Below are 21,938 nucleotides of genomic sequence, written 5' to 3'. Positions count from 1 at the left end.
GAACAAACCACCGTTATACAATAACTTGCAACAAAATTACTCTAACCTGCCTAGTTAACCTAATTAACCTAGTTAAGCCTTTAAATGTCACTTTCAGCTGTATAGAAGTGTCTTGAAAAATATCTAGTCAAATATTATTTACTGTCATCATGGCAAAGATAAAATAAATCAGTTATTAGAAATGAGTTATTAAAACTATTATATTTAAAAATGTGCTGAAGAAATCTTCTCTCCGTAACAGAAATTGGGGAAATTTATATATAAAGATCCTCAAAAAAAACTCTGAAATTTCTAAGAGTACTTAGAACTTAGAGTACTTTATTTGATGTATAGATCTGTGTGCTTCAAATGTGTTGCAAATTAGCACTTATTAAATCCATTTGCATATTTAAGTTTAAGTGAAAACAGCATTTTAGAAGGCTTGTAATTTTAGAAAGCAAGTGATTTTAATTTATAATACTTATATAAATTTCAACATATAAACCTGATTTAATTTTTTTTGTTATGATTTGGACTCTACTGTTGGCATGATTTCTTAGAGCCATACTGAGAGCCAGTCGTATCATAATTCCAGGTTCAGTATATATTATGGCCACTGGATGGCAGTATTTAGATAAAAATGAACTTGAGCGTCACAAATGACTGTCACTCATTCATTTTCTTTTCGGCTTAGTCCCTTAATTAATCAAGGGTCGCCACAGACACTCATTCACACACATACACTACGGTCAGTTTTAGCATACTTAATTCACCTACCAGAAATGCCAACTGACCCTGCCGGGGCTCTAACCAGTGACCTTCTTGCTGTGAGGCGATCGTGCTACCCACTTTGCCACCGCGTTGCCATGACTGTCATGATTTAATAATATTAATGTCATCACACATAAAATAACAACTAATTTTTATTAAAAATTTTGTAATTTAGTTGGTCAAAATAATTGATTTCATTTGTTGTGATTGAAAATCAGGGTAAAAAAAAGCTATAAATTATAAATTAAAAGTAAATGAGATTCTGTCAGATCTACTTTAAAAAAGATCATTATACTTTATATTTAATTCTATTTTTTATTAACCATATTTTGTATTACTTGTTTTTATCTGTACTCTTTCTGTAATTTATATATGCTGATTTATATTTTCTGTGATTTATATATGCATAAACGACATTATGCTATTGTAGTAGGAAAATATTTATTTTTTGAAACTGATAAACAGAGTAAATGGATTAAAAATATTGTCCCGTGCATTGAAAATTTATCAAATACATGCACTATTCATCTTTATGTGTCAATCTATTTTAATAGCATTAGTTTTACAACATAAGTTAAACCATCTGTCTGTCCTTTGTAGGTGCTGGAAGCAGCCTGCATCACAAATGCAACAGTGCCAAACACCGTATCATCTCCCCAAAAGTGGACCCACGTGCCGGAGGCGCCTACAGCAGCACCCACTCCGAAGTCCAAAACAACGATGTTTCAGAAGGAAAGACGGAGCACAGCCACAGCTGCGGCAAAAACGGCCGAGCGGGAGGCGATGGAGCTGCTGGAGCAGGAGGCAGAGAGAAAAGAAACGGCAAAGTGCACAAACCGGCCCTACTCCACCAGAACAGCATGGAGGTGTCCTCGAGCAATCAGGTGGAAGTGCCAGACACCACCCAGAGCTCACCTGTCTCCATCAGCAGCGGTTTAAACTCTGACCCGGATATGGCAGACAGTCCTGTGGTGACTGGAATGGGCCACGTAGCTTCAGTAATGAGTAGCCTATCTCAATCTGCAACCGTATTCATGTCCGAGGTCTCTGGAGATCCAGTCTATAGCATGTCGCCTACTGTAGACCCCAACGCTCACCTGTTGGGTCCCGACACCGCCTCCAGCAGCCTGGTATTAGCAGTGACAGCCGAAAGCCACAAGTTTGCCTTTGCTAATGCGGTAGGATTAACGGATCCAGCGTCTGCTGATGGACTGGGTATGTTGACAACAGCCGGTGTGTCCGAAGAACTGGTGCTGTCTAGTAACTTGGAAACCGGGAGTATTAAGTTACCCGAAACCAATATGAACTTTGACCCTGACTGTTTTCTCAATAACCCCAAACAAGGTCAAACCTACGGAGGAAACGGGATGAAGACCGAGGAGAGCAATGGGAGCAGCTGCAGTAACGGGATGCGGTGTTCTCCACCACTCGGAGATAACGGTTACAGCTTCAACGCAGCCCTGGTGAAAAACATCAAGACGGAGGACACGTCATTCGAACAGCAGCTGGCTAAAGAGAGCGGCTATCAGGTTGGAGATGTGGTAAGCGGTGCAATCTCTGGTTCCTCAAGCAGCAATTCTGCTCAAAACTCGCTAGCTTTGACTCCCACCGGTTCTCTGCTGCCGTCTGGAGGAGGCCTCAGTCCCAGCACCACACTGGAGCAGATGGATTTCAGTGCGATTGACGCCAAGCAAGACTATCCGGCTAGTGTTATAGCAGCAGCGAGCTACAGCCAAACTCATCTGGCCCACCAGAGTCACTCCCCCAGTTTCTTCCTGCAAGGTTCTCCTCAATCCCAGAACCACCAGAACAACTCCAGCTCCACCCAGAACTCTCACGACTCCAATGCCTACTTGGGATTGTCAGTAGTCAAAACGGACTCGTCGGGAACCAACGGGGATTTCCACCACCATCACCATACCCACCCAAACCAGCACACTGCCTCCAACTGCAACGGTGGATCTCCAACTGAACGCAACAACGGACAGGCAGGTTCACTTCAGATTCTACAGTACCAGAACCGCTTTGCAACTACAGGTCAGGAGCATGAGGAGATGAGCGGTTTGGAGCAGTCGACAGGATCAGAACAAGAAGGAGGAGGCATTCAGGAGAAAGATTCGGATGGTAGGATGAAGCAAGGCGATCACTTGCAGACTGGTGGAGAAGCTGAGGGTGTAGGAGGCGCTGAGCACTACCTCCAGCAGCCGACAGAGACTGGGGGAGTAGGATCTGGAGGAACGAGCGCAAGGGAATCTGGAAACCTGTGCAATGACACCGATAATAGCACCTCTAATAGTTCCCATCAACAGCTCCTGCAGGGAGCCGGGTTGGTACCTGGACTTTTTAGCACCGTAGGCGCACATCAAAGCTTGACCAGCAGTGGAACCAACGGAGGAGGCTCTATGGAGATCAACTTAGACCATTTTGATGTTTCATTCGGGAATCAGTTCTCAGACCTCATCAATGACTTCATTTCGGTGGAGGGGGGAAGTGGTACAGGGGTAGTGCCAGGTAGCAATGCTCTCTACAGCCATCAGCTGATGACCCATTCAGGAACAGAGGGGCAGGTCTCCTCTGGGACTGCAGCTCAGCAGGGTGGAGATGAAGGAGCTCATGGGGCGAGAGGGTATAATTCGGCAGAGCTCTGCCTACAGCCCTGCTGCAGCCCGCAGTCTTCGCAATCCGGGGCGGGTGAGGCGGGACAACTGGCGTACATGCAGGTTGCTGAGGCTGTGTCGGCTGCTGTGGCTCATGGGAACATGGGAATGTTACAGGCTACCGGGAGGTTATTTGTGGTGACGGACTATTCTCCAGAGTGGTCTTATCCTGAGGTGAGTTTGTGATTGACAATACTGAATAGTTCAAAAACAGAATAATACGTGTGATGTGTGGTAGAATATCCACCAGAGGGCAGCAGAGGTGCAAGCAAATGTGCAGGAGCAGAAAGAATCTCTGGATATTTGACAGAGCTTGACTTAAATTGCATGGGTACATTTTTGAGAATAGCCACACGGTGAATGGGTCAAATTGAATTGATTTCTCTTTTCTGACAAAAATCATTAGAATATTAATTAAAGATCATGTTCCATTGAGACTATTTGTAAATCTCCTACTGTAAATGTAGCAAAAATAAATCTTTGATTAATAATGTCCATTGCTGCACACTTCATTAGACACTTTTTTAACCCTCGTATTTCAGATTTTCAAATACACTGCAAAAATGCTTCTCCTGCTTAGTTTTTGTCTTGTTCTAGTCCAAATATCTAAAACTTCTTAAATCAAGACAAGATTTATATTCAGAAACAAGAGGTCTTTTTTTTTTGTCAGATCAAAAATGATCTTCCAGTGGGGTAAGCAAAAAAAAAAAACCTTGCATTTGGTTTTAAATAAGTCTAGCATAATTTTTAACTTGTTTTAAGGAATTTATTTAGATATTTGGACTAGAAACAAGACAAAATCTCCAAGTAAGAACTTTTTGCAATGTAATCGAATCTTGGCTAAATATTGTCCTATCCTAATGAAGCATACATCAGTGTATAGCTTATTTTATTCAGCTTTCAGCAGATTTATACATCTCAATTTCCAAAAATCAACACTTATTTTTGCATATTCTGAACATATTCAGAGGCATCTTTTTCAGAATTAGAAGTAATGAACATCATAAATTTATTAATACTCTCTTATTAGTGATTAATATTATTTCTAATAATATATACATGTTAATAATTCATTTAAATAGCTAATACACAAACAACCAGTTCCACTGAAAGGAGGTATAAGGGACATGTTGGAGCTTGTGAAGGATATGTAATTCTGAATGCACTCTGTTCATGTGGAAATCAGCCACAAGCCACAACGCAGAAATAAATGTTAGTCTTGTGAGGACTGAATGTAAAGCTCAAGGTCTTCTCTACAACAAGTGACGTATTTATTTGTCCCAGAAGCCCCTTGGCCACATGAGACACATGCTCAGCCTGTCATTAACATGCCCATTGGCAAGGAAGCAGTCGGACAAATATAGACAGAGGGGTAACAGACCTCACCACAACAACTATTCAGCTCTCACAAACCCTGCTTAGTTTGTCAATCACATTTTCCTTGCCAAAAATATGTTTAAAATTCAATGTTTCTTCTAGTTTACTGACAATAAAAGTAAATGCAGATGCAGATCAAATATATATGTCAGATTTAAAAAAATAGTCCTTCAAGGATTTTGCAGGAAATTTTTGTTATTTTAATATCTGCTGTCCAAAATGACAGCAATATCATTAATTTCATTTACCAGTGACCGAATAAACAAACAAAACTAGACAATTGTTTTTGTGAATCACATAGTTTCCTCGTCCATTAAAAAATATATGATAATAATAATGCTATACGTCTATGCTTGTGTATGCTTTGGTCTGTTTTTTCATGCATAAGGATGACTTTCCTCAATGTCTTCCATTCAGTTTTTACTTTCTCCCCTCCATCTGAACTGTGCATGCCAGCAGAATCACATGATTGAAAACATCCTATTAATTTGTTCAGTTGTGTTTAATCAGGGTTGGAGCTGAATTTTGCAGCAATGTAGCTCTCCAGGAACAGGATTGGTGACCCTTGCAGTAAAAATCTGACAGTTTACGTATTGCAACATATTGTAAAAAAATAACAGGGGTGATATTGACTTTGCAGCCTACCACAGGTTATATAAAAGAAAGCTTTGCTGTTTTCTTTATAACACTGACATGTATGTCTCAGGGTGGAGTGAAGGTGCTGATCACTGGTCCATGGCAGGAGGCCAGCAGTGAATATACCTGCCTGTTTGACCAGATAACAGTCCCAGCCTCTCTCATCCAGCCCGGGGTGCTACGCTGTTACTGCCCAGGTATTACATCACAGTTTTGCACACACATATACAACCACCAAAATGGTCCTTCTGAATGAAAAGAGTGAAATGGGTGCGTTTTGATATTCCACCTCATCATTTCAACAATTACAAGTTGAGCTTTATTTTCATTCCGCTACATGTGCGGACATACAATTGAATGATATGCCATGTCTCGCAGGACCACGATGCTACATAAATAAACATACATAAATATGAACACAACTTTGGACGTAAGAGCTATTTTAAATGTATAATAATGCTTTTTTAAACATATATTAATGGTAAAGATATAAAAATAAACATTCTTACATTCTGAATGTAAAACAGGAGAACAATAAAGATGTAGAAAAACAATATCATTTACTCAGCTAATAAAAGATAAAACAAAGCTGGATTTGCAATTTAAAGCAACAGATGACAATATTGTGGAAAAGCTCTATCCGCTTGTTAAGTATGACGTCTGTATGATAAGTATGACAAACTGTATGGGGAGACATCAAATGGTAATAATAAACATTTACAAAGCGATGTATTACTTTCGAAAAATCACGATTGCAATGTATATATATATATATATATATATATATATATATATATATATAGATAGATAGATAGATAGATAGATAGATAGATAGATAGATAGATAGATAGATAAATAGATAGATAGATAGATAGATAGATAGATAGATAGATAGATAGATAGATAGATAGATAGATAGATAGATAGATAGATAGATAGATAGATAGATAGATAGATAGATAGATATATCCATGTCTAATATCCAATGGCCAGAAAGTGATTCATTTTGTTAATTTAAAAAAGTTCAAATATTGATGTCTGTGATGCAGCAAATCCAGAGACTGTAGTGTACACAATGATTTAATATAAAATTCACTTTAATGTGTGATATGATTAAAAAGTGGCTATAAACGAATATTTTCTTAATTCAAATGAGTAACGGCTTGAACCCGGCAACAATATGTCATACATCACAACCACAACAAGCGAATTTGCAAAGCATACCTAAACCTTTTAATGTCCATGCTTAATCAGTCATCGATAAGGTCTATCGATTAAAGGGTTATTGATAATCAATCGATCATCAAATAATCATTAGCATTCCTAAATAAAAAATATATTAAAGGATATTTCCCCCTAAATTCACTATACTTACCATTAAAAGGACACTTCATCGAAAACTGACAATTCTGTGACAGTTAATTCACTTTTACTTGTGCCAAACCAGTTTTATTCATTTATTTATTTTCATGTTGAACAATAATATCCAATAGCTTGTAGGGTAAATGCTGAATTAAGATTATTCTTTTGCTGTCGGCACAATAGCCTAGTGGTTAGCACGGTGACATATGGTACAGTAGCACATCAGGGCGTCCCGAGTTCGAATCCCAGCTCGAGGACATTTCCCTACCCTACCTCCCTCTCTCTCTCTCCAACTTCGCTTCCTGTCTAAATACTGTCCTATCTAAAAAAGGCCAGAAATAAATCTTTAAAAAAAAAGCTTGTTCTTTTGTTTATTATTTTATTATTATATTGTCAGACAGCTAAAACATTTCACAAAATGTGTTAAATCCGCTGCACAAAGCCATTGGCATGCTGAAAATCCTATAAAAATATTAGATATAGAGATTTGACTTTTATCGTGATAATTATCGATATCGACTGATATGAAAAAAACTTATCGTGATAATTTTTTTTGCCATATCGCCCAGCCCTAATGTAAAGGGATGTGTTGCTTTAGACTTCTTTCCCTGATTAGGCAATTTAATTTAGAGAATTTGCTGCAAGACTGTCTAACAGCAGTTGTGAATTGTATCTCTTTGCAATAGAAAACCTAAATATTAAAAAAAAAGAAGTTTTGAGATGGATTTTAGGCCATTGGGTGTCAGCCATATTGGGTAGATTTACTTGTACATAGGGAAATTAAGACCTGTTTAAAATGATTTAAGACCTACAACACAATATTTTTGTGAATTTAAGACTTTTTTAAGGCCGGAATTTGTTTTTGACATTTAAGACATTTTAAGACTTTGTAGGACCCCGTGGACACCCTAAAAGCAATATACGAACAAGTCCAATAGGACATAAGGTACGTCCCAAACTTATGCACTATTATACGCCATTTTTGTAGTAGAAATAGTGTAAGTAGTGCATTCACACTGAAAACTCTGAAATGAGTGCATTTTAATTACCCGGATGATGCACTGAATCAACCTGTATAATGAAGTATGTAATGATGGACACTTCACGCACTCAACGACCGCAGCTTTGCTCACATAGCGGAAGGGGCGGAGCTTTCGGGCGCACATGTTGGATAATTTTATTTATTTTGGATTGTGAAAGCAAAACTCTCCAATGAGAGTGATTATAGCGCCTCCTGATGGTGAATGCGGTTATACTCATGGCAGGTATTATTAAGTAGTTTGGTCATTTATTTCACTAACGTCAAACGTCACGGTTTGAACTTACGCTTAATAAAAAAACGTTAGTGTTCCATTTGGGACGACGCTACATACAGATACTTTGCTGTTGAGTGTGTACGTGTATAGTGTGTCATTTGGGACGCAGCTATATATTTAAAACTATCGAGGATAAAATACACAAAAAATTGGCTTACTTCTATTTTGGTCCTCGATAACAAACATTGTCAACAATTTTTGTAAATTACACAGTATTTAACTGTAATACGTACTGTATTTTGCTGTAGAACAGTTATGCAGTATGTTACTGTGTTTTAAAGTTGCATTGTGAAAATTACTGTATATTTTACAGTACATATAAACAATACTGTAAATTCATATACAGCAAGATAAAGAGTGCTGTAAATGTTAAAACGGTATTTTTGCTGTAATTGATTTACAGTAAGTTACTGGTGAACTGCTGCCAGAAAGTTATTGTAGATTCTATAGGAAATTGCTGTGTGTAGTAAGTACATGTAATTAATTAATATAACTCTGTAGTTAAATAAATCATTACACTGTAACTATGTCAATTCAAAATAATGAATAAATAAAACTGTTAACACAAAATGCTGTAAATATACAGCAAGATAAACGGTGCTGTAAATGTAAATACAGTGTTTTTGCTGTAATTGATTTACAGTAAGCTACCTGGCGAACTGCTGCCAGTAAGTTATTGTAGCATCTACAGGAAATTGTTAACAGTGTATATACGGACATCTGCTGGTTTCTAAAATGCTTAAACTACAAATAAACAGATTTTATCATTCATTAATGTGGATGCAAATACATTTATCATTATATTTATAGATATCGTGCTTGATGTGAATAGGACTTAACTGTCTTCTCCATATTGACAAAGCCTTCATGTGTTAGTCTCTAAACTAGGGCAACACGATATTGGAAACGTTTAACATTGCGATGTTTTTTTATTTTGCGATATACAGTATATTGCAATATAAATATAATTTCACAGGATGACTTTATATGTTTATTAGTACATATTAGACCAATTGGGATGATTTTGCAGTGGGAGTGCATCTCCATAAAGTCTAATAAACAATCTATAAATTTTTGGCTTTCCTAACACGTTTTTACTCACACTCATACACTACGGCCAATTTTGTTTACCCAATTCACCTAAAGCGCATGTCTTTAGACTGTGGCTGAAACCGGAGCACTCGGAGGAAACACACTCCAACACGGGGAGAACATGCAAACTCATTCATTCATTTTCTTTTCAGCTTAGTCCCTTTATTAATCTGGGGTCGCCACAGCGGAATGAACCGCCAACTAATCCAGTATTTGCATGTGTTGTGAGTAATCTCATGGACCTGTTTAGTCAGATATTGATGAAATAATGTTTACTATTTGCATCTCTATAAAATCTAATGAACAATCTATAAACTTTTTGGATTCCCCGACACATTTTCGTTGTGGTCTGTGCTATTTGCAGTGTGTTTTTGTATTTGGATGTGTTGTGTGTATTTTCATGCATAACAATCTATAAATACAATCAAGAAAAGGTACAATTAAAGTAACGTGTTTTATCGTTTCCCGAGTCTAACAGTATTCAAGTACAGTAACTGAATTATACAAATAATTCAATAAAATTACTCTTAGTTAAGGTCACAAATGGAGCAATTGCTCGTACCTGAATGTTTTTAAAATCATTATACAATCACAGGCATCAAAAACACAAGCAAATGATAAATCATAACAAACTCAACATTGCATATACATGCGATTTGACGATTGAGAATGATCACATTGCAATATCGATGTTAAAATGATATATTGTGCAGTCCTACTCTATACTGTAGTCCATAAATATATTACCGGGTCTTTCTGAACAAAGGACTGCTTGTTAACAGCTGTCATGGAGAACTCATTAAAATTCCTCTGTTATGTAACCAAATAAATAAATAAATAAAAGCAGAAATACTCTGAGCCATCACTCTTAAGGGGATAGTTCACCCGAAAATTCTAATTTCCTGATAATTTACTCTCCCACAGCAGGTCATCCGGCGACTTTATTTCTTAAGTAGAACATTGAAGAAGATTTTGAGCTGAATCTGTGGTCATTTAATTCATATAATGGAAGTGAATGGTGACCAGTGTTTTAGATTCAAAATAAGCACATACAAATTGGTCCAAATCAATAGCCATGGCTACTGATGACACACAGAGGTCTCGTGAAGCAAAACGATCGCTCCGTGTAAGAAATTGAACATTATTACATTATAATTATAACATTATTACAATATTATGAGCTCAAAAAGAGTCAATGTAGTCCCGGTTGTAGTCAGGTCGCTGTTTGTTTGACCAGACTGTGGATTAAAGCTAATAATATTGTAAATATGTTCAATTTCTTATACTAATCGATTGTTCTGCTTCACAAGACCAAAGTGTGTCATCAGGAGCCATGGATATTGATTTGGACTCGTTTGCATGTTCACTCATTCATTCATTTTCCTTCGGTTAGTCCCTTATTTAACAGGGGTCGCCACAGTGGAATGAACCACCAACTATTCCAGCATATGTTTTATGCAGCGGATGCCCTTCCAGCCACAACTCAGTACTGGGAAACACCTGAACACTCTCACATTCACACACACACTCATACACTACGGCCAATTTTGTTTACCTAATTCACCTAAAGCGCATGTCTTTAGGCTGAAACTGGAGCACTCGGAGGAAACACACTCCAACACGGGGAGAACAAGCAAACTCATTCATTCATTTTCTTTTCAGCTTAGTCCCTTTATTAATCTGAGGTCGTCAAGGTGGAATGAACCGCCAATTTATCCAGCATATGTTTTACGCTGCGGATGCCCTTCCAGCCGCAACCCATCACTGGGAAACCCATACACACTCATTCGCACACATACATACACTATGGACAATTTAGCCTACCAAATTCACCTGTACCGCATGTCTTTGGACTGTGAGGGGGAACCTGGTGCACCCGGAGGAAACCCACGCAAATGCAGGGAGAACATGCAAACTCCACATAGAAACGCCAACCGACCTAGCAGGGGCTCGAACCAGCGACCTTCTTGCTGTGTGGTGACAGCACTACCTACTGCGCCACTGCGTTGCCCAGAACATGCAAACTCCACACAGAAATGCCAACTGGCCCACCAGGGACTTGACCCAGCAACCTTCTTGCTGTGAGGTGACAGTGCTAACCACTGAGCGTCTGTGCCAGCGTTTCTTTGCATGTGTTTATTTTTAATCTAAAAAACCTGTCACCATTCACTGCCATTATAAAAAATCACCAAGAACCAGAGATTCAGCTCAAAGTCTTCTACAATGTTCTACTGAAGAAAAAAGTCGCCTACATCGTTGATGACTTGGGTGAACTATCCCTTTAACATAGTGAATGGTTTTGCAAATGTGTTGATTTGAAACTGTAAGCTGTTCCAATGCAGATGTCCCTTAATTTCTACCTTTTTTTTTTAAAGCTCATGACACAGGATTGGTGACTCTGCAGGTGGCGGCCAGCAGTCAGATCATCTCCAACTCAGTGGTGTTTGAGTATAAAGCCCGTGCCCTGCCTGCCCTGCCCTCCTCTCAGCACGACTGGCTCTCATTGGACGGTAAGTTGCGTAATGTTGCATCATGTTGTTTTTCGTCATTTTGCATTCCATTTATTTCTAGCAAAACAGTGTAATGGACCCTTTTCACCAGACTGTTATGATGTGTTTAACAGTCATCAGCATCTTAAAGGTGCAGTAGGTGATTGTCTTCTAAAACATGTTTTGTTGTGCTGGCTGAAAGTCTCTTCACATTCCAATAGAAATGATTAAAGTAAATTATCTAAATCTATTTATATGTATTTTTATATTCTGGGTGAGGCATAAAACTAAAAAATGTTCACCCAATTAAATATTGTCAGGCCAATAATTCCCATAATTCTGATAAAACCCCAAACTATTTACAAAGAATCACCAAGAGGCAACACTCTGTTGCTATTTGGAAAACAGCCACTAGATGCCACTAGTGTCGCGCGGCATCAATTTTGGAATTAAAATTCCTATCCGCTGTGACGTATGGAATACTGTTTCCGGGTCCAAGCCGCTACTCATTTGAATTAAGAAAATATTTGTTTATGGCCATTTATTAATCATATCACACATTAAGGTGAACTTACATAAAATCATAGTGTACACTACAGTCTCTGTACTTGCTGCATCACAAATAAAATCACTTTCTGGTCATCGGATATATAAATATTGCGATCGTAATTTTCGAAGATAATACATCGCTTTGTAAACGTTTATTATTACCATTTGTTGAGTCTCCTCATACAGTTTGATAGAGCGCTTGGACCTGGAAGCCACTTCGCGTGACGTCACACGTAACAAGCGGATGGAACAACATTAAATTACTTATAGTAATTTACTAGTTAAATATAAGTTAAAATATGATATATTCATACACCCCCATTGAAAAGCAACATTTGAAATAATATCTGAATGAAAAGAAAACAATTTACAAAGTGTTGACAAGACTACCCAACATCAAAAACTACTTTCTCTAGTTTGTATGGCCTACTTTATCTAGTTTCTAGGCATGGAATGAGCAAGTTGGCTTCATTTTGCAACATCGATCTTTTCCATTCTTCAAAAACGACCCCTCTATTAGAGTTGCTCAAAGAGATGCTCAACGTAATGTCTCTTCAGAAATCCGCATATGTGTTTAATTGGATTCAGATCAGGATACATATAATATATTAACATAGATGTGTATGTATGTGTGTATATGATGAATTTGTGTCAGAATTCAATCATTTCGGAAAAAGTGGCTTTTTACATAAAAGCTTTATTAGTCTTTCTTTAGCAAACACTGGAAAAAAAACGATATACTATTATAATATAATACAGCAGCAAAAAGTGTACTGTCAGTGTGTTATCAACACATCCCACTGTCAGTGTGTTATGCAACACATCCCATTTGAAAGTCATGTTAATTTAACATGTCAGTATTAATTTATATTGTACTAGTGCATAAACTATTAAAGTAATTTAATTTCACCCAAAAGTGACAGTTCCAAGAAAATAAGTACAGTTAAAATATAAAGATTAAAATAAACGATTAAAAGTGCTGATGATTGTGATAGTAAGTGTTGCATTGTTGTCTTTTAGGTTGTATTTCAGCTTTAATGTGCTTTTAAAAATAAATAAATAAATAAATAGAAAACAAAGTGGCTGCTTGTCATCGTGACAGCAATAAGATCCAATGTACGGCTTATCTCTTTCACTCCAAAATGGCAGAATTGCAGGGCTTTTGCTGGGTGCTGCTGTTGCAATGGAACGTTACATTGAGTGTAATTCTAAGCTCTCTAATGTAGATTTGTACATCTGCGCACCTATTCATGAAACTGATCCGCACTTGCGTGTACAAGTGCACAAGATGGAGAGCCAGCGGTCAAAGCAAATGCTGAATCAAAACTTAGTAAACTCCTGAATCAATATTGGAGTTAGTTTTGCACGCTGGAGGAAGGACGACACCATGGCTGAAGTATTTATTATAGACAGGTAATGTTCTGTTTTAAAACTCTTTTCAAGAGTTCACACTTAGCTGATGATTCATCAAAAGCTTGTTTGGCATGCTGTCCCGGGAGAGAGCCCCGAGCTCAAGGGATCCTCGAGCCTGGGGCTTCCTCCCGTTTGCAGAGCGAGAGGGGAGCCTGAGCTCGGTGGATCTCAGAACTCCCCGTCTGCAGTAGCTAAGGGAACACGTGAGGAAAAAAGGGGGCTAGACAAATGCTTGATTGTTATGCATGATGTATATATTTGGATGGTGGGAGGAAACCGGAGAACCCGGGGAAAACCCACGCGGACACGGGGAGAACATACAAACTCCTCACAGAAACACCCACCGATCCGGCAGGACCAGGGTTGGCAGTGTTCTTGCTGTGGGGCTAACAGTGCCAACCACTGGGCCTCCGTGCCGCCCGATCTAAAGTAAAGGAGGAGAAAGGGGGGTTTCTTCCAAACGAAGATAAAGTGGACTGAAAACTGTGGTTATTTATAGTAGCTTATGGCTCATATGATTGGATGATACTGATTAGCTTAATACGAGACCAGCTGTGATAAGTCATAAGCACATGATCCTCTCGAAATTAGTTTATTAATAAACCTCACTTAGTCACGCGGAGCTGATGTAGATTGTGTTGCATTATGAATGGGTTATATGCACAGAAGTGTTGTTCAGCTACTTAAATCTTCTGGCGATAGATTGATGTGACTCTTTTCAGCTTCATAAAGGCCTTTTAACAGCATTGATAATGTCGATTTATATTTACTTTAACAACAAAACATCAGTAAATAGCGCTATTCCGCCTAGCCTTCTTTACTGAGGTGAAGTTGGTTTATATTCTCATTGGTTCATTTTTAAGCAATGTCAGCCTGTGACGCTCTCCCTATAATGTTTACCGCTACTCTGAATATTCAGTCTGAAATAGCATGTAAGTATGGTTTAGTAATAAGTGTAATTCCTGCACCCCGCTGGCCAATCACCAAGCAGAGTCGCCTTAGGTCAAATCACGTGAGACAGTAAGACCAGCGATCCTTACATGCATGAAATATTGCACATTATCACAAGTTTTGCTTGCTACACAACTGAAAACCTGCTAGATATAATAATTTTTAATTTGGAATTGTAGTATTATAAAGTACATGATCTAGTGCAGAGCTGCCCTAACTTTTTTTATGAAGGGCCAAAAACCAAACTTGATTGAGGCCAGTGGGCCGAAGGCAAATATAGGTGGGGTAATAGGGTATATGCCGAGCTAGTGATAAACTTCCGGTGATCTGTTATTGTGATTTTTTTTTTTTCATTTTTATACGATTCCTTTTACAGCATCGATGTTGTAGTGTAATTAAAATACAATCATTTAAACAGACTTTGGCATTCATTCAGTTTCTCAAGCGTAAAACGAGACAAAAAGCCGTTTACTCGCACGTGTCTGTCAACATTCCCGTTTTTCCCGTGTGTCTCCCGTATTTCAGATCAGTCTCCCGCAACCATCCCGTTTTGTTATTTCTTCTGGAAAACTCCTGTAATTTCACCCCCCCCCCCCTTTTCTTTTTTAAGTACAGTCTGTAAACACCCCCGAGTCGCCAACTTTGGTATAGTACCCAATTGCAACGGCCGCCCAAAACCGGCTGCATTCTACCTTGATTCTCAACAGTGTCAGAGACCTCACCCCCAAACACCCCCTGTCTCCCGGATTTTCAGAGACAAATGTTGGCAGGTATGGACAGGACAATAAATTTGACGTTCTTCTCTCTTCTCTCCGTAATCAGTCTCACACTATTGCTTACCTTTTTCTGAAAGTCTTGATAACACCATCGTGGAGTTTTTTTATTATTATTTCAGCAAATGGGATTGTAAAAAAAAGGATTTGTTGTACTCTCCCATTCACTGTGCTTACCCAACTAGGATGACTTTCTCTGAAACCTGGAAATATAAAAAAGGGTCCATTACACTATGGAAGTTTAATCAGAAATGCTAGTTTGGATTTGCATATATTGGCAGTCTGTGGGGTAATGTTTGTTTGAGATATCTCTGGATGGCTGTTGGCAGACACTTCTTAAAAAGTTAAAGGGGTAGTTCACCCAAAATGTAAATCTGTGCACTATTTACTCATCCTCAAGTGATTATAAACCTTCATTTCTTTTGTTAAACACAAAAGAAGATATTTTGAAGTAAGCTGTGACCATTGACTTTTTAAAGGAAAAAGAAATACTGTGGAATTCAATGGTTACCAGTTTCCAGCATGCTTCAAAATATCTTTTTTTTTGTGTTTAACAGATGAAAAAAACTCATTAAGGTTTCAGATAAGTAAATGATGAGTATATTATGACACAATTTTCATTTTTGGGGTGAACTGTCCCTTTAAGAGTCAAATAACTGGCAGGTGCATAATTGAAAATTTGGTTGTTGTTGTTGTTGTTGTTGTTGTTGTTGTTGTTGTTGTTGTTGTTGTTGTTGTTGATGGTGGTGGTGATGATGATGATGATGATGATGATGTTGATGTTGTTGTTATTAAATGATTGGATTTTAAGGATTTTGAACAAGATGGCCAGGTGGATGCTTGACTATTCTTGAAGGAAATTAAAGAGGCAGACCTTGTCCATATGCATATTTTCTGTTAATGTATTCATCCATAAGCCGTCCAGCATTATTTACATTTTTTGAGTTTATGGATTATAGGTGGTACTGTTGTAAAAGAAATACCTTTTTTATTGTACAAATGGATCGATCCTGAGAGCTCAATGCATCATCAGAGGTCATAGGTATCACATGGAATCTGCGCACACATAACTCCATAGATAATAACATAAAGAATATTTATTAAATATGTACTACGCGCCTAAAGCATTCGCTCAATGTCATTAGCTAATTTTTGGTTGGAAGTTGTGTTTAGCGGCTTTTGCATCTGAACTCTTCATATATTTATTCTGTTTTTATATTATTTACAGTCATTTTATTAACTATTATGCAAATGTTCATATGATTTATCTACACTACAGTTTGTAAAGTCATATTTTCTGTCTGTTAGTGGATATATTATATGAGATACTTGCTTTGTTTACCAAACATGTGGATCTAATTGGATTTGCATTGTAACCCTTAATTAAAAGTTTAAAAAGTATTTTTTTTAATTTAATGTTTAAGTTCTTTAGTTACTATACTGCCAAACTCATTCTGCATAACTACACAGATTTAATTTTTTTTTTTTTACTAAATTCTTCGCAGAAATAGCAAAAAATGTGCACAGATTGTGTCCGGCCCTGGTCATGGCTATTCATTTTGTGTTGCCTGCATATTTATTTATTTATTTATCTTTGATTCTCAAAGTGCCTGAGTTGAATCTTTGAGAACTGCAGTTTTAACAAGAAAAAAAGATGTATGGTGTACTGAGGGATTATCATATTACATGATTATATCGGGGCGACACGGTGGCTCAGTGGCTAGCACTGTCGCTGGTTATGTCACTGGAGTCCCGGCTGGGTCAGTTGGTGTTTCTGTGAGGTGTTTGCATGTTCTCCCTGTGTTGGCGTGGGTTTCCTCTGGGTGCTCCGGTTTCCCCCACAGTCCAAACATAAGCATAAAATATATGTTGGATAAGTTGGCGGTTCATTCCTCTGTGGCAACCCTAGATTAATAAAGGGACTAAGTCGAAAAAGAAAATGAATGAATGATTGAATGGCTGTGGTGTATGAGTGTGAATGAGTGTGTATGGATGTTTTCCAGTACTGGATTGCAGGTGGAAGGGCATCCACTGTGTAAAACATATGCTGGATAAGTTGGCGGTTCATTCCACTGTGGTGACACCTGGTGAATAAAGGGACTAAGCCGAAGAAAAATGAATGAGTGACTTGCTTTGTTTAACAAACAAGTGGATCTAATTTGATTTGCATTGTAACCCTTAGTTAAAAGTTTAAAAAGTTATTTTTTTATGTTTAAGTTTTTAGTTACCATATACTCATTCTGCATAACTATTTTTTAATTCCAAATTCTGAGCAGAAATAGCAAAAAAATGTCCACAGATTCTGTCCGGGCCTGGTCATGGGGATTCATTTTGTGTTGCCTGCATCTTTTTGTTTTGATCCTCAAAGTGCATGAGTTGAATCATGGGTACAGCTAAAGGGTTTAATGGTGTATTGAGGGAGAGTCGCCTATGTTAGGGATAGCCTGAGAGTGTTTAAATTAACTTTAACATAAATCTTTATTTTGTGTGAATTATCTCTTTGAGTCCCATTTATATTAGTGATTTGATATTGTGCGCCGGGGCTTCGAAGCATACAGTTGAATTAACCCCCCAGTTTAAGTCAGAATTATTAGCCCCCCTGTTTATTTTTTCCCCCAATTTCTGTTTAACGAAGAGAAGATTTCTTCAACACATGTCTAAACATAATAGTTTTAATAACTCATTTCTAATAACTGATTTATTTTATCTCTGCCATGATGACAGTAAATAATATTTGACTAGATATTTTTCAAGACACTTCCTTTACAGATTAAAGAGACATATGAAGGTTTAACTAGGTTAATTAGGTTAACTAGGCAGGTTAGGGTAAAAAGGCAAGTTATTGTACAGTGATGGTTTGTTCTGAAGGCAGTACAAAAAATATATAGCTTAAAGGGGCTAATAATTTTGACCTTAAAATGGTTCATAAAAAATTAAAAACTTCTTTTATTCTAGCCAAAATTAAACAAATAAGACTTTCTCCGGAAGAAAAAAATATTATCAGACATACTGTGAAAATTTCCTTGCTCTGTTAAACATCATTTGAGAAATATTAATAAAAGAAGAAAATTCAAAGGGGGGCTAATAATTCTGACTTCAACTGTATATCAAAAAAATTATACATCTTGCAGTGAAGCAGTGTACCGGAGCTTAATTAATTTTGCCATCATCACGTGATCAGTGACCTCCGAAGCTCACTTTTCGCCTATACCCACGTGACTGCTTCGAATTTTGATTCAAAGGTTTAAACACCCTCGTGGGTTAGTAAAGTGTCTAGTGAGAGATTAGGAGTCGATTACATACATTTCTACTATTTTAAAGCACTGCAGCGGTCCCACGCACCAGTAATTCAACTAAAATACAATAGTAATTTATAGTAAAAAGCTTTTGAGCCATACTAATGTGTATTAGTGTATTATTTACTACTATTTTTAAAGAAGGCCGAGTGTAGCCCAAAAGCCTCACTCCCATAGTCTTCTACTTAGAGCATTCGCCTCCCATCCAGGAATCACCGGTTCGATCCTCGCTCGGAAAGAGAGTGTGGGTGTAGGATTGGTTGGAATACGATAAATGTAAATATGTTTGAATACCTTGGATTTTACTACAGTCATCAGTGGTGTAATGTAACATACTATTGTTGTATCACTACATAAATGAGTTGGTCGGTTGTGAACGTTTGACAGTTTTGCAAAACAGTGCTTTCCCACACTTAACCAGCAACGAGCTCTGATTAGATTAGATTAGATTAGATTCAACTTTATTGTCATTACACATGTACAAGTACAAGGCAACGAAATGCAGTTTAGGTCTAACCAGCAGTGCAATAGCAGCAAGTGCAGGATACAGGTATAAGTTATAAAGTGCAGTTATAGAAAAACTATGGTGATATTTACAGATGGATGTACTATCAACATTATATACAGGTTGTATTAGCTATGAACAGATTTACAATAAATGAATATATGTACATGATGCTATTAATAATCAGGAGTGTGCTTACAGATAAACATAATTACAAATGTCCATGTGCAGTGGGTATGTCCAGTTCAAGTAAATGAATCAGTGCAATGAATATGTGCAAACTTTAAATGTGCAAATGTTAAATAGTGCAGTGATTGTGAGGAGTATAAGTTAGAGGAGTGTGGGGGGTGTATTGGGGGGGCAAAAGAGTCAGTGAGGGGCAGAGTTCAAAAGGTAGACAGCTTTGGGGAAAAAGCTGTTCCTCAGTCTGCTGGTTTTTGTCCGGGGGAGCCTGAAGCGCCTGCCGGAAGGCAGGAGAGAGAACAGTCTGTGAGCAGGATGAGAGGTGTCCTTAAGAATACTGCGTGCTCGGCGCAGACAGTGTTTCTTCTGGATGTCCTCAATGGCTGGCAGTGTAGTCCCTGTGATGCGTTGGGCAGTTTTCACCACCCGCTGCAGTGCCTTACGCTCAGCAACAGAGCAGCTTCCATACCAGACTGTGACGCAGTTGGTCAGGATGCTTTCTATTGTGCAGCGGTAGAAGTTCACCAAGACGGCTGATGAAAGCTGGTTCTTCTTAAGTTGCCTCAAGAAGAATAGGCGCTGGTGAGCCTTCTTGACCAGGCTGGAGGTGTTGGTGGTCCAGGAAAGGTCCTTAGAGATGTGGGTCCCCAGGAACTTGAAGGATGAGACAGGCTCAACGGCCTTCCCATTAATGTGGATGGGATCATGCGAGCCTGTTCGTCCCTTCCTGAAGTCCACAATGAGCTCCTTGGTCTTGCTGGTGTTAAGGAGCAGATTATTGTCGGTGCACCAAGTGGCCAGATGCTGTATCTCCTCCCTGTAGGCAGTCTCATCATTATTGCTGATTAGACCAATCACTGTGGTGTCATCTGCAAATTTGATGATGGTGTTGGATCTGTTCACAGGCCTACAGTCGATGGTAAAGAGAGAGTAGAGGAAGGGGCTCAGCACGCAGCCCTGGGGTACACCAGTGTTGAGTGTGACGGTGGTGGAGCAGATGTGGCCTGATCTAACATTCTGAGGTCTGTTAGTCAGAAAGTCCATAACCCAGTTGCAGAGAGACGTGTTGATATCCAGGTCTCTAAGTTTGATCATTAGCTTAGAGGGTATGACAGTGTTGAATGCTGAGCTGATTTGGAAAGCTTCGAATAACAAACCTTTTTCCAATACAAATGAGTCGAAGGCTTCACTGGTTCAGAAAGCTTCATTTCATCATCACTAATTTATATTGACTAGATAGAGATCTTGTGTGTTATGTGATGGGACGCTGACAGTGGAGTGCAGATCCAAATGCAGGGTTTATTAGGAGAATGATCAGGCAGGCAATGGTCAACAGGGTCAAACAGGAAAATGTGCTGTAAAGTTCACAGTACAGATAAACAAGGCTCTATGCTGCTTTTTAAGTCCATGTTATCAATTCTGAACAGCTTCAGCTGTGTGTTAGCAATCAGCAGGAAAACGGGAACAGGTGTGAGTGTGTGGTGCATGACAGGATTTGTAGTCCATATGTTGACAGATTTGTAGTCTAGAGTGAAAGTGAATGAATCCCAGATATCTACATGCCTGGATCGCTTGTGATTGCAACCAATCTATATTTAGATAAACAAACATGTATAAAGACTACATAGACTTGAAATCTTGCGATTGTAAAAATAATAATAATAATAATAATAAATAAAACATGCTTAAAAATATATAATTTATCTAAGGCCTTCACTAAATCTCAAGGTTACTTTATATTCAGCGTACCATCAAAAAATAAGCCAGGAGGAAAAAAAGCTCAAACCTAAACTTCACTCAAATGTGTTTTGCATAAAATTAACATAATAAAGTGCATTTCCCCCACAACCACAACACCAATGTGGAACAAAACAACTTCATTATTACTGCATCTACTGTGTCTCCTAGTTCTCATCAAGTCTTAAAATCCTTACATTTGAACCATATTTCACTTTACATTAACGAGAGCTGATATTTACTTTACTTTAGGGAAATGGGCTTGTTTGTGCAAATTATGTAAACAGACAGTGATTTTATTTTGCCATGCTTTTCTTAAATCCGTTTTATCTTGTACTTTGGTGTCATGGTTTGGGAATCTTTCTGTTAAGAATAAAAACACACTAAATCAGATAGTTAAGTGGTCCAACAAGCTGACTGGGGTGTCACTATAGCCAATCTGGAGGCTGTGTGCACCAGACAGCTAAAGAGAATTACAAATTCAGTTTGAAGTGACACTGCTCATCCCCTACACTCAGGGTTTCAGCTCCTTCCTTCTGGTCGCAGGTTTTTAGTATCAGGCTGTAGAACTAAACGATGCAAAATAGTTTCATACCAGCAACCATTAGATATTTAAATAAGGCATAGACTAAAGCAGAAGTGTTTCTGGGACTTGTATATTTTACATTTTATAGAACTTAATAATGAATGTTTATGAGTTTCTTTAAACATTCATACAAACATCATTCATTTTCTTTTTGGCTTAGTCCCAATCTGGGGTCGCCCACAGCGGAATGAACCAACTTACCCAGCAAATGTTTTAAGCAGCGGATGCCCTTCCAGCTGCAACCCATCACTGGGAAACATCCAAAC

The 21,938-nt window shown here is 38.2% G+C and overlaps 1 protein-coding gene across 1 annotated transcript in view; it reads left to right on the top strand.

Annotated features, from left to right (window-relative positions):
- Positions 1-21,938, top strand: part of camta1b (calmodulin binding transcription activator 1b) — a 72,563-nt gene that overhangs the window by 16,686 nt on the left and 33,939 nt on the right. The window contains exons 4-6 of the mRNA XM_056467909.1: positions 1,351-3,581; positions 5,491-5,617; positions 11,566-11,700. Coding sequence (XP_056323884.1) covers positions 1,351-3,581; positions 5,491-5,617; positions 11,566-11,700 — 2,493 coding nt within the window. The remainder of the gene's footprint in view (positions 1-1,350; positions 3,582-5,490; positions 5,618-11,565; positions 11,701-21,938) is intronic.

The sequence above is a fragment of the Danio aesculapii genome, chromosome 11 (assembly GCF_903798145.1).
Source record: "Danio aesculapii chromosome 11, fDanAes4.1, whole genome shotgun sequence".
NCBI lineage: Eukaryota > Metazoa > Chordata > Actinopteri > Cypriniformes > Danionidae > Danio > Danio aesculapii.
This window is presented reverse-complemented; position numbering and strand designations above follow the sequence as displayed.